Below are 14,377 nucleotides of genomic sequence, written 5' to 3'. Positions count from 1 at the left end.
AACAGGCCATCCAGTGTGTGCCCGGCCTCATGCGTAGGGCCCCTCACCAATTGCTGCAGCCCCATTGCCTGCATATCGGTGATGAGTTGGGCTGTGTCTTTATTTTCAAGGTTTTCAAGCAGGAAGTTAAAATCCCCTAGAATCGTATAGTCCGAGGATCCTATTACAAGTTCAGTTATTTCTGTAAGTTCAGCTAAGAATTTGGTACGGGAACCCGGTGGCCTGTACACAAGTGTCCCTTTGAAAGATTGCCTCTGCGTAAGATTGATAACAAACGCAAAAGCTTCGCAGGTAGTGCTTTGAATAGGCTCGAATTTTGCACGATAAGTGTCCTTATGAATAATGGCTAAACCTCCGCCTCGCCCAGAAATTCTGTCTTGTCTGGCCACACAGTAGCCTTCAGGGGTGGCCATAACAAAGTCAGGGCCCGATGCCTCATCTCCCCAGGATTCCGTAACAAAGAGAATATCCAGTTTCTGGTTGAGAATACACTCTCTAATATCCAAGCTATGTTGGGGGAGGGAACGTGCGTTAATCAGTTCTGCCCTATAATACTGATCAACTGCGAGCAGGGCACTGGTAGTTTCCGGTGAGTACAATGTGGTAATGGTCGCGGACAAAGGAGGTGGAAGGGTAAAAGCGCAGCCTACACATGAAATGGGCGTAGATGGCAAGTGTTTAAAAGGCGGTAATACTTGGCATGACCTACCCAAACCTGGGTTCAGCTCTCTCAGCTGTGCGGAGGTGTAGCGTAGGGTAGGTGTAGTATCTTGGATGGCCGCCGGAGTAGGGGTGGTGGCCCTGGGCCCGGATCTGGCTCGGACGGGCGCAGACGGGCTTGTCTTAGGCGCGTCTTCGGCGCGTGCCCGCTGCGCTCATCCGCTGCGCATCCTAGACGAGCGAGGACTAAATAGCTCTCTCCCAGGAAGTGGAGAAGAGCTAGAACTAGTCCCGACCCAGCCCCAAGATGGCGGCTGGTGCTCGTGGACGGCTCCAAGTGCCCTATTCCCTCCGCTCTGGCGGGTCGGGTAGGTGCTGGGGATATGTGCAAATACGCTAGGATCAGTGCAGCAACATATATATTTACACTTACAATATTTAAAACATGTGTTTTTAAAATCGGTAAATGTTTCTAAAATAATTCCAAGCAGCCTACAATTCTTCTAAATGCAATACTAGTCTCCTAAAATAGAGCGCTGGTGTATCGTGGCAGTAGTTCGTGCTCTGTGAGTGTTTCAATGAGTATCAATTGAGCGAAGGGCTCGCTCGCTCTAAATAGCTCTCTCCCAGGAAGTGGAGAAGAGCTAGAACGCGTCCCGACCCAGCCCCAAGATTGCAGCTGGTTCTCGCGGACGGCTCCAAGTGCCCTATTCCCTCCGCTCTGGCGGGTCGGGAAGGTGCTGGGGATATGTGCAAATACGCTAGGATCAGTGCAGCAACATATATATTTACACTAACAATATTTAAAACATGTGTTTTTAAAATCGGTAAATGTTTCTAAAATAATTCCAAGCAGCCTACAATTCTTCTAAATGCAATACTAGTCTCCTAAAATAGAGCGCTGGAGTATCGTGGCAGTAGTTCGTGCTCTGTGAGTGTTTCAATGAGTATCAATTGAGCGAAGGGCTTGCTCGCTCTAAATAGCTCTCTCCCAGGAAGTGGAGAAGAGCTAGAACGCGTCCCGACCCAGCAACAAGATGGCGGCTGGTGCTCGTGGACGGCTCCAAGTGCCCTATTCCCTCCGCTCTGGCGGGTCAGGTAGGTGCTGGGGATATGTGCAAATACGCTAGGATCAGTGCAGCAACATATATATTTACACTAACAATATTTAAAACATGTGTTTTTAAAATCGGTAAATGTTTCTAAAATAATTCCAAGCAGCCTACAATTCTTCTAAATGCAATACTAGTCTCCTAAAATAGAGCGCTGGTGTATCGTGGCAGTAGTTCGTGCTCTGTGAGTGTTTCAATGAGTATCCATGACGAATCTGGGTGACAGGCATCTCTCGAAGGAACAACAAGCAGGCAGCATCTGAGGGCCCGGACATGCTACGGGTGCGGGTAGTAGAACTTTGAGGCAGGATGGTCGAAGGGCATGCACTATTACACTGATAGAGAGCTTTATTGCCAACATAAACCTTTTCTCTCATCCAAGTAAGAGCAAGCAAGCATAAAGTCCAGTGACAAGCAGAGAAAGTAGCAGCATTGAGAATGGCCGCTTAGCACTCTAGCAAAGGCCCATTGCAAAAGCATGTGAAATCCCCACATACACTAGCTTCCATCTCCGTAAAGTAGGAATGGGAGGGCCTGGACTAATCATGGCTAAAGGGACATAACAAAGATGGTCTGCTCTGATTAGGTGTCTGCTGTCTTTATTGTGAAAGACAGTATTTAGCTTGTGGATATCTGCCTGGAAGTCAGTGTGCAACCGCACAGAAAAGGCAGATTTGGAAAGGCGCTGAAGAAGCTCAAGGCTGCAGGTAGGCACGGGTTAGATCAGTGGCGAGGCAGAAAGAATGTGAGTGAGGGTCGATAAGATAGTCTGGAACTGTTTCGCTTTTCAAAGCTGTAGACTGGCACTATGGTACCCCGTGGAGTGATGGATCTCAGAAAGTCACAGACACGACCATAAACCCAGAAACAAAGCCACGTGAAAACTGATTAATCTGCACTGAGAGACACTTCGAAGATGCTAGTTTGAACGGAATAAATCCCGAGTTATGAGGCATAAATTGAACATGCATCTGCTATGCAAAAAGAGAAAAAGAATACAGATGAGAAAATGTATGGCAAATCTGGACTCTGCTGAATGCCACTTATAAAGGTGGTTTATGAGTGGGAACCTATTTAACAAGAGCGGAGGCTGAATTTGGTTATAGACAGATGAGAAACAAGCTCTTGGCATTGCTGTGGGGAGGGGGAAGGAGAAACGCGAGTCATGGCCGCCAGGCCGTGAAGTGTGAAGCAGTGGGCGAGGAAGCAGACCCCTTTGAAGCTGCTGGACAGAAATGCCAGTCACGGCCTGGCGGCCGTGAAGTGTGAAGCAGTGGGCGGGGAGGCAGGAGCAAATGGTAAGGGGAGCCTTTGAAGAGCAAGGCAGGGGGATAGAAGCGCGTTCAGGAGCACGTGCACTTCTACAAATCCGCATCGTGAACTCAGCTTTCTGGTTTGACTGCAATAGGTCTCTCTGCGAGACCTAAAAAGGAGAAGGCATACATTCTCCTAGTCCATAAGTTATCTTAGTCTGGCACCCTCTGCAAGCAAGTAACTCTCAAAAACATGGAGCTGCGGACATGCTGTTTCCTACTGCAACTCAGACCATCACCTTCCATCTCACCTACAGACCTCCTGGGTAGAACAAGGACTTCACTGATAAATTCTAACATCTCTACACCACCTCGTTCATCTGACATGCCCATAATACCCTCTTGGGGGATTTCATACTTCCACTCAATGCAAAACAAAAAACAAAAACCAGAGACACCTTCTTAAATCTCAACGACACACTCAATGTGATATAGCATGACACACAACCAACACACTCCTAAAGCCACTTCTTCGATTTTGTCATCTGAACATCACAAACAACCCAATGCAAACCACCTACATGTTCGGACTTTGCTGACCACTATGCCATCCCTATTCCCCTGCTGAGCGTGCTACCAAAAAAACAATGTCAGACCCAAAGGGAAGACCAACCCTTCAGGTCCTCAAAGACCCCATCAACTCCATATTGAATACCAACACCCTCCTAAACAACTTCAGTCATTTTCTGGAAAACTGTGTGAACTTCCACACCCCAATTACAACACCAAGTGCAAGCGAAAGCCTTCAGCACCCTGGTAAAGAACTGGAATGACATTAAATGATCCATCCGCAGACAGGAAAGAAAATGAAAGAAAAACTGAACTGCAATGAACCTCTTGATACCGACGTCCCTCCACGCAAAACACAAACATCTCAATACATCGGCCAAAGCACAGTACTCCACCATCACCATCAAGGAAGGTATCTTAGGTCAACTGATACATCTACATTACATGAGGACAGCAACCAAGCAGATTCATAAGGCTCTAAAAGCAAACCCTATGAGTGGAGAAGTGTGTCCCTGGTGACCTCAACTGTACTAGTATACAGGACTGTCATCATTCTGGTATGTTCTTTAAGTTAGAATCCTACCCCACAGCCGCTAAATAATTGTATCTCACAGATAATGACGGAAACGTCTGACATGAAGTGTCTTAAAAAATATAAATGTGTGCACAATTATTTGCAGATGGCAGCACCTCCCTCTCATCCCCAGCTTCCTGGGACGTTTAAAAAGCATATGTTTGAGAAAACCTTTATTGGTAGTTTCCAAGGTTTAGAACCATAATATAGTTGGCAGAATATTGTCTGACGTAAACACCTTGTTGTACATATTATTACAAAAATATCACCCTTTGGAGGTAATAACAGATACTGTACACCCAAGGGGAAGATGTTTTTGCAAACATTATTAAGCACATACAACATGTGTACAATAATGTAACATACAACTTTTTTCACACATGGTGGACTGGAAATCCCAGTCCACGCGTGTTCCTTCCACATACAGGGAAATGGCTGAAGGATTTATTCCCTTTGTTGGGTCATAAAAGGGCAGAGTAATGGCTGAAAGCCAGGGGAGGAGGGTATAAAGCTCTGTCCTCCTCAGAAGGTCCCTCGCCATCAGGTCATGTAAGGATAGAGACGGCCCATAAAACCAACATCTTCACCCTGCCAGTGATCCTGCTGGCCTGTGGCTAGACTATGCGACCTGGGTACCACCTGCCAGATGCTTGCCTTTACCTTCACAGTTCTTATTACGCCCTACCTGGAGAAGAGTGCATCGACCCTTGACGGGATGGAGCTGCCGTACCTGCGAGCATGGACGCTTCTGTCGCGAACGCCACGGCAAAGCTCTTGAGGACCTCAGCGGGGCCGGCACTGATGAAGAAGCCAATGTAGCTGCTGGAGGAGTGCAGGTTCAAGGAGACGACTGGTGGGAAGCTGCTCGCAAACTGGTCACCGGCCTTCTTCAGAGCTTCATAGAGACCACCGACCTTCCGGTCTTCACACTATGGAAAGAGGGGAAACAACCTTTACAACGCAACTTTTACAACGCACTACCATTACAACAAAACTTTTACAACGCAACATCCATTACAACACATGCCATTACAATGCAACAATTACAACGCATGACACTACAACGCATACCACTACAACACAAGTCATTACAACGCAGTCATTACAACGCATACCATTACAACACATACCATCACAACGCATAGTACCCCTACACTATCCAACACTTACCCTACTGTTGCACCCCCTGGAGTTACAATAGTATTTTTACCCCTACACTATCCAACACTTACCCTACTGTTGCACCCCCTGGAGTTACAATAGTATTTTTACCCCTACGCTATCCAACACTTATCCTACAGTTGCACCCCCTGGAGTTAGAATAGTAATTTCTACCCCTACACTTTCCAACACTAACCCTACTGTTGCACCCCCCTGGAGTTAGAATAGCACTTTTTACCCCTACACTATCCAATACTTACCATACATGCAATGTAATGGTATGCGTTGTAATGGTATGCGTTGTAAAGGTAATATGCGTTGTAATGGAATGCGTTGTAAAGGTAGTTTTTAAAAATTTGTTGTAATGGCATGCGTTGTAATGGATGTTGCATTGTAAAAAATGCATTATAACGGTATGCGTTGTAAAATTATGCGTTGTAATGTCATACATCCGGAAAGAGCAAGAGGTTACCAGCCCTAGCGGACTCAAGGGTCACATAAGGCGTCCTCAGGATACGATCATCGCTGAGCCAGGGGCTTCCTGTACAGTGGGATCAGATAAACTGCAGCCAACAGAAACACGGATCCACAGATCAATTTGCTACCACACATGACCATGAGTGGTCACCATCTGAGACTTGGAAAGTTTATTTTTACCACTGCAATTGTGTGAAAATTGACATCTCCACAGCTTCGTCATGTAACATAGTTAAAAATATCTTTCTTCAGTTAGAAGATACACTTCAAAATGTAGCCAAAGTTACACAAATCATTTAGAGGTAGTGAAAACAATGAGATAATTGGCTACTGAATTAAAATCAAATATTTTGGATATTGGCAAAACTGGAGATATTTAGGTAAGAGTTTAATAAGGTGACAGGCTTATTTTGAAGTTAAGATGGAAGGTTAAAAACGTTTTAAAGTGTGATCCTTTATCAGATATGTGGGTGGAGGGAAGACCACTCTGAGGTTTTTCTTGTAGCCCCTTCCCCATACTTGCACGCTTACAGGACATGAGTGGCAAACATTTTACTGATGGCCCCTTGCAGATGGCCTCACTGCCACTCTGTTTTCTTTCACTAAATACATAGCACTGTTTTCAGCATGATGCTTGTCTCTGTCCCGAGGGGCACAGTGAAGGCTCCTGTTGGCCAGAGCCTGGTGGCCCCTGACATGAATTCAAGCCCCTACTCCACAGTTTGAAGACCTCTGCTTTACTGGATTTACTTATTACATATATGAGGCCTCCATCCTTCTCCGGGACTGCATCTGATTGGTCAATGAAGGATGTGGGTTTTTACCATAACTGCAATGAACCATGGGCATATGTCAGTATGGGCAGCCTGGGGTGGGTCCTTGAGGGATCGCGGAGGGACGAGCCTCTCCCAAAGCATTAACGTCATTTACAGGTAACTACCTGCCCCACAGGGGATCCGAGCGTCATCAAGGGAACACGCGCACTGCGCTACTCACCGTAAAGAAATCGCAGAGCGTTATATGTGGGAAGCTCTCGTGGGCTCGGTTCCTGGAGCACTGGCGCTCACTCTCGACCCAAAACTCCTGCAGGCTGGTGGCCAGGGGTGCGGAGGGGCACAGGTAGAGGGCATACTCCTGCGGAATGGGGTCATCCAGGTTGGGGTCATGGTGATGAGCCTGGAGCCTGCAAAAAAAGAGGTTTAAATGGACACATCTGGAGGTCTGATGGAGTCACAGACAGGTGCCTCATGGCTACCAGACCTGCTGTGAAACCGCCGGGAGAGCGGTATAGGGATTACTCCCTGGTCCTGCCAGCATACCACGCCACAGGTTATCCCCCCTGATGTATAATCATTAGCCACTTCAATTGATTTGGAGAGCGATCTGGCACTGCCCTACAACCACACTGAATGCGGAGGATTGATTCTTCCAACCCCGCCCTTCTTCTTCTTTTTTAATTACACGTGCTCCTTCTGTCCTGAAGAAGACCCCACCACAAGGACTACAACTTATCCTGTAAATACGGGTCGAAACGTCGACTACTACTCTGTATACAAACTCTAGTGACACCTAACAAGATAAATTCAGGGTCCTGGAGAGTTATGTATTATAATGGGAACGCTTTGATCAGATTTGGAAACGTATACAGTGAATCATACTGATGTATATATGTCACCACTGCCTTTCCTTGTCCCCTACCCACACACGAACTCTCTATCCCCATCTTTTCTTCTTTTTCATGTCACACAGAGCACTGTACATACTAAAGGATCTTCTGCATTTTTGTTCTAATGAGCATTTGTAAGACTCATACTGTTAGATGCCTTGATTTGTGCTGCATCTGACAGATATATATACTTTTTGAACAAATACAACGGATTCAGAAGTGGATCTAATTGACCACATCTTCACTTGTATTGTGTGTGTTTCTTGTAAATATATGCCTAGCTGCTCAAGCTACCGCGACCAATTTGTTTAATACTGTCATGGCTACTTCAGGCAGAATTGCAAGCAAAGCCAACTGGGCACCCAAAGCATTCCTGGCAAAGTGTCTCGGACCAGCCCCCTTAAGGGCTGGGGCAAGCCAGACCACTGCGAGGAGGGCCTGGATTTTCTCCCCTAAAAATAAACTGGAGAACAAAATGGCAATTCACTACATATTTAAATGTATGAATTTTTAAAGCTTGGTAAATGACTACACTACAGAGCACCAGATTACCTAGTCATACTGACAGACATTCTTACAGAGAAAACAAAAAAGACAGACCAGAGAATAGAGAACAGAGAACAGAAAAACTACGAAAGAACAGTCCCCATATGATGCGTGGCAAGCAAGCGCAGGGAGTGTGCCGGACCACTGCAATGGGGAGGGCGCTCTACCCCCAAGAACATTTTGAAAACAATGGCAACAAGCATTGGCCAAGTCAATAGATATCGCCTAAACAAGAGCTATTGGCTTTGGCAATGTGGTTGTGCCACGTTGTACACCAGTGTGGCTGCTGCTCAGCATTACTAAACGTTAGAGGTGTGGAGTGTCCTAGAGTGGAGGGGGGGAGTAGAGTTCTTAGACTGGATTTGTTGGAGTAGAGAGTCGTGGAGTGGAGTAAGGGCTAGAGTGTCTTAGAGTTGAGTAGAGGCGAGTTGAGTTCAGTGATTTCGTGGCAGAGAGAGTTGTACAGTGGTGTCATAGAGTGCAGTGGCGTAGAGTGGGGTGGAGTGGAGTGAAGTGCAGTGGGGCAGAGTAGAGTGGTGTGGAGTGGGGTGAAATAGGGTGAAGTGGATTGGAATGGATTTAAGTAGTAGGTGGATTAGACTGGAGTAGACTGGGATGGATTGAGTGGAGTGGGGTGGAATGAAATGTGGTGGGTTGGGGTGTATTGGATTGGGGTGCAGTTGACTGGAGTGGGGTGTATTGGAGTGGTGTGAAGTGGAGTGGATTGGAGTGGGATGAACTGAAGTGGGGTGAATTGGAATGGGGTGGATTGTATTGGCATGGGGTGTGGTGGATTTGAGTAGATTGAATTACAGTGGAGGGGATTGGATTGGGGTGAAATGGATTGGGGTGGGGTGGATTGCATTGAAGTGGGTTGGATTATGGTGGGGTGGGGTGGATTGCGGAGAGGTGGATTAGAGTTGCATGGATTGGAGTAGAGCAGATTGGAGTGGGGTAGATTGTTCTGGATTGGAGTGGGGCACATTGTTTTGCATTGGAGTGGGGCAGCATGCTTTGGACTGGAGTGGGGCAGTTTGAAGTGGGTCAGATTGATTTGTATTCTAGTGTGGTGGACTGTGAGGGGTGGATTAGAGTGGAGTGGATTGGGGAGGGAGTGGGGTGGATTGGGGTGAGGTGAGGTGGATAGGATTGGAGTGGGGTAGATTGGATTGGGAAGGATTGAGGTAGATTGGATTTGGCAGGATTGAGGTGGATTGGATTTGTGTGGGATGGACTAGAGTGGTGTGGGGTGGATTTTGGTGGTTTGGAGTGGTGTGGATTGGGGATAGGTATATTGGAAGTGAGTGGAGTGAATTGGAGTGGGGCAAATTGGAGTGGGACAGATTGTTTTGGATTGGAGTGGGACAGATTGTTTTAGATTGGAGTGCGGCAAATTTGGGTGGGGAGGATTAGAATGAGGCAGACTCTATTGGATTGGAGTGGGGTGGATTGTGGTGGATTGGAGTGGGGTGAATGAGCAAAAACAAAAGAAAACATGAGTGCAAAGTGAGAAAATAAGACTTGGAAAAAAAGAAGCTAACTAGAGAAAATAAATCTTTGCAATTTGTGTTTTTCCAGCTTCACGCGCCTTCTGTTTGCAGGGCACTAAAAGTTAAACAGAACCAAATAGTACCTCAATCACATCGGGAGAAGCGAACGGGCACTGATTAAGTTGAATCATTCAGTGCTTGGTCCCTGCTCCACAGAGAGGAACGGAAATGATGTTAGGCCTGCAGTGATGAATTATGAGGCTATTAAGATGAGTGCCATGCAAGTCAACAAATGAAAAGCAACGGGCAGGTTCCAAGCCCGGTCCTGTATACAAGAGTCTCTTGCACGCTATAAACTTGTAGGCTCAACCCTAATTTTTTTTTTTTTTTTACAACATATTTTTCATTATATACTCAAATGTAGTAACTTTTAAAGCATGTTCAAAGACCACACCAGGTACAGATATTGCAAAACAACTATGGCTGGCATTGTGCTGGGACCTTTTCAGGGAATGACCAAAGAGGTTTCGAAAATGCAGATATCACTGGCTTAGGACTTTACTAAAATACTGAGATAGTTTCAATTTTAACATTCTAAATGTTTCTGTTCAGACACATTATTGTCAGTCACTACAAAGTAGATTTTATACATAACAAAGAATGTATTTTGTATATATTCTGTATTAGGAGAAGTATTTTAATTGAATTAAATATATTGTAAGTGATTAGTGCAGTCCTTAATTCATTGTAAGAGTTTTGATGTCTCACTTGGTATTCATTGTATGTTGACATGCATTAAATTGTTGTTTCTTTTAGGAATTGACAGTGTCGATTGTGCTGACTGCAATACTTTGTTAAGTTGCAAGCACATCTATGCATATAGACATAGATTCATCAACCGAAATTGCGATTGCAATAGCTGCGAAACAGCTATTGCGATCGCAATTTCCGCTCCCGCAATTCATGAAGTTAAAAACCACCAAATAGCGAATTCGCAAACATAAATTCGCAGAATCAATGTGGAACCCCCTTACAGATTCTGTAACAGCGAATCTCCACCTATTCTGTGAATTATTTTGCAAATTCGCAAATAATTCGCTAATACAATTAATCAAAAATCGCAAATTACGAAAAACACGAAAATCGCTAAATGCAAGTCGCAAATTAAGGAGAAGTCAAACCAGGTGGTAACCATGAGGTTCATTAGGAAAAAAGAACATTTTGAAACAAGGAACAGGTGCATTTAAGGAGACACAGTAGGAGCATGAGGAAATTCACAATGCCAGTTCTCTACATCACGGCAAGGCGGCTGGCTGCAGCACGGAACCAACGCAGGATCCAGGAGCGCATATTCCGGCTGCGGATAACACTCCTGGGCCAGACTGAAGAGGAGATCTACTCCAAATACAGGCTGAATGGGGCAATGATAACGAAGCTTATCAGAGACCTTGACCCCTTGATGCAGCACCCAACAAGGAGGACCAATGCCGTGCCCACCCATGTCCAGGTCCTGTGCTGCCTGCACCTCCTGGCCTGCGGAAGCTTCCAGGGGATAGTTGCAGTTGCAGGGGGGATCTCCCAGAGCACGCTGCCTACAGAGTTTCCTGGACGCCATGCTGACCCGGATACACCACTACATAACCTTCCCAACCACCCAACAGGACTTAAATCAAACATAGCTAGACTTCTATAAAACCGCGCCATTCCCCCATGTAATTGGCTGCATTGACTGTACCCGCATCCACATCTGCCCACCCGCTGAGACAGAATACATGTACCGGAACCGCAAGTCCTACCACTCACTCAACATCCAGATGGCCTGCAATGCAAAGACAATCATCACCGACATAGTGGCCCAATACCCGGGAAGCAAGCATGATTCTTTCATATTCAGGCACAGCGGCATAGACACCCGCTTGGCATGGGGTGACATTGGCGAAGGACACCTCCTAGGTAAGTACACATGCCCACATACAGTACGTCAAGACCATGTAGCTGCGCATGACAGGCACTGACCCTCTGCTCCTATCCTTCAGGTGACAGCGCCTATGGCCTCCGTGAGTACCTCCTCACCCCATACCTCAACCCTGCCTCACCACAGGAACGGCGTTACAATGCTGCGCACATTCACACTAGAAATGTAATTGAACGGACATTTGGGATGTTAAAGAGCCGATTCCGCATCCTACATAAGACTGGTGGGGCCCTCAAATACCAGCCTGAGGTCTGCTGCCGCATCGTGGCCGTGTGTGCCATACTCCACAATATTGCTATCAAGCGGAGGATACCTGTGGAGATCTCTGGCAGTGAGTCGGAGGGGGACAACCGCCCACCTGCACATGTGCATCATGCACGCGGGGAGAATCCTGCTGAAGGACACAGGCGTCGCAACAACATCACAATGACTTATTTCTAGTGCACCCTTTCCCCTCACACAACACTGCACTCATTTTTTTTTTTTTTTTTTTTTTGAAATATATTTTTATTGCAGGAATCAGTAAACTGTTACAAATATGACCAGTATCCAAAATACACTGAAATCAATCGACTGCCTCCCGATCACCCCCCGCAGCACGTTTTTACACCTCATCATCCAGCCCACAGTTCAAAAGTAGGGCGATAAAATCCAGTGGGGGTTCAGCAGGAGCGAAAGGCTGGTCCGGATAATCCACCGTCCGTCATCTGCTTTTCTAAACAAGCCCCCAAACCCAAAAGAAAGTCCCACCCACAAAACACTAACTTGCAAAGAAATCCCTCCCCCACCCAACTCCGCCATCAGTGTATGGTAGCAACCGCAATAGGATTCGTGAGAGGACCCAAGATGAGCGTATCAGTAACAGAAAACACCATCGCCTATCGGGACTCAGGGCGCGCTTCTATCTCACTATCAGAGTCGCTGGGGGCGCAATAGTCTCTGAGGGCCTGCACCAGTGTCTCCCATTCCAGCGCTGTCTCCTGTGCTCGCTCGCTACGTTGTCTCCCAGCCAGTTGATACCTCAGCGTACTTTCCCCCGCCGCCCACTTCAATAGTTCGCTATGCCACCTGCCCCCAGTCGGACCAGCGCGTGCCTTCCAGTTCCTGGTCACCTCTCGTTTGGCCAAGAGAAGTCCTAAATCAATAAATTTACTGGAAATTTTGTTTTTGGGGGTATGTGGAAACCAATGCAACAGACCCACCGCCGCATCAAGCGATAGGGGTCTCCCTGTCACCTCCGTCAGGGTCTTCTCCACCTCCGCCCAGTAGGAGGACAGACCCGGGCAGGTCCACAACATGTGGAGGAGGTCTGCCTCTGGCGCCGGGCATCTGGGGCAAGCTGCCGAGTCCGTAGCGAAATACTGTTGGATTTTTGCCGGGGTCAGGTATGCTCGATGGAGTACATAATAGTGGACCAACTGAAAACGGGCGTGACGCGTCCCCTTCCACGCTCGCCGCACGAGCTGAGACCAGGTCGCTTCTGGGATTTCCTTGCCTATGTCTGCCTCCCAACGGCCCTTGAGGGTCGTAAGGGGGGTCAACCCTTCATTGACCAATCTACCGTAGAGGCAGGTGACCGCTTTCACCGTGCCCGCAGACATCATGACGTATTGGCACACCGGAGACGTAGGAGGTTCCTCCTGTCCGCCTTTCCAATGCGCCTGGATCGCACGTACCAGGGCCGAGTGCAACAGGAAGTCCCCTGGGGGAATCTCGAAACGATCAATGAGCTCCTGGAAAGGCAAAAGTACCCCGGCCTCATAAAGATCCCCCACCAACTGCAACCCCGCGTCCTCCCAGTCCGCCAATCGTGACCAATCCCCGCCATGGGGCAATGCCGTCAGCATCCCCAATGGTATTTCCGGCGCATACGGTATCCGGAGTTGGCCCCTGGCGTGAGCCCGGTTCCAGCACAGTCGGATGGTCTTTTCCTCCAACGTTAGGTCCTGTAAGGTCAAACGTTGGCGTAGAGCTATGAAAGATAGGACATGCCTAGCCATCCCTGTACCTCTCCTGTCCTCCGGGCCTCGGAATTCCCTGGCAACCTCCTGGGTGAAGGTCTGGAGCTGCGCCGCCAAATAATATTTCTCGAAATCCGGCACCGCAAGTCCACCCTCGGCTTTCGGCCTCATCAGGGTCTTAAGGGCCACTCTACGGCGGCCCGAGCCCCAAAGGAATCCAGTCACCGTCGACCGTAGAAGCCTAAACGAGGCCGGCGGGATCCAAACTGGCAGCGCCCGGAAATAGTATAGCAGTCGGGGGAGAGCCACCATTTTGAGGAGGGCGACCCGCCCCGCCAGCGAAAGCGGCAGTGTAGCCCAGAAGTCCATATTCCCCCGTAGAGCTCGACTGCACCTGGCGATGTTTCCGTCCAGGAGGTCAGATGGATTATGATAAATGTACACCCCCAGGTATCTGAAACAGTCAGGTTCCCATCTAAGTCCCCCATTAAGGACTGGACTAGGGGTGCCTCTACGGACCGGGAAGAGGCACGTCTTGGTCCAATTTACCCGTAGGCCCGAGACCGCCCCGAACGCCGAGAGCGCCGTCTTAGCTCCCTGTAGGGCCTCGACTGGGTCCTCCAGAAAGAGTAACAAGTCGTCGGCATATAACGAAACATGGTGCGTGCCCGAAGGGGTCCTCCACCGCCAGCGCAAAGAGAAGTGGGGATAACGAACAGCCCTGTCTCGTGCCCCTTTCTACCGGGTACTGTGAGGAAATTAATGGGCCCGCCCGAACCCTGGCCGATACGGAGGCGTATAAGACCGCGGTCCATTTGATGAAGCCCTCCCCGAGGCCAAACCGTCGCAACACCGTGTGTAGGTAGTCCCATTCCAGGCTATCAAACGCCTTCTCTAGGTCCACCGACAGGACCACTGGGCATGGAGCATCC

At 48.0% G+C, this 14,377-nt stretch overlaps 1 protein-coding gene across 1 annotated transcript in view; it reads right to left on the bottom strand.

The window, feature by feature from the left end:
- The window catches only part of UBASH3A (ubiquitin associated and SH3 domain containing A), a 281,915-nt gene that overhangs the window by 168,285 nt on the left and 99,253 nt on the right, over positions 1-14,377 (bottom strand). Inside the window, exons 3-4 of the mRNA XM_086935867.1 lie at positions 6,804-6,990; positions 4,900-5,098 (exon numbers count right to left, since the gene is read on the bottom strand). Of these exons, the coding sequence (XP_086791993.1) occupies positions 4,900-5,098; positions 6,804-6,990 (386 nt within the window). The remainder of the gene's footprint in view (positions 1-4,899; positions 5,099-6,803; positions 6,991-14,377) is intronic.

Source organism: Lissotriton vulgaris, chromosome 8 (genome assembly GCF_964263255.1).
Source record: "Lissotriton vulgaris chromosome 8, aLisVul1.2, whole genome shotgun sequence".
NCBI classification, from domain to species: domain Eukaryota; kingdom Metazoa; phylum Chordata; class Amphibia; order Caudata; family Salamandridae; genus Lissotriton; species Lissotriton vulgaris.
This window is presented reverse-complemented; position numbering and strand designations above follow the sequence as displayed.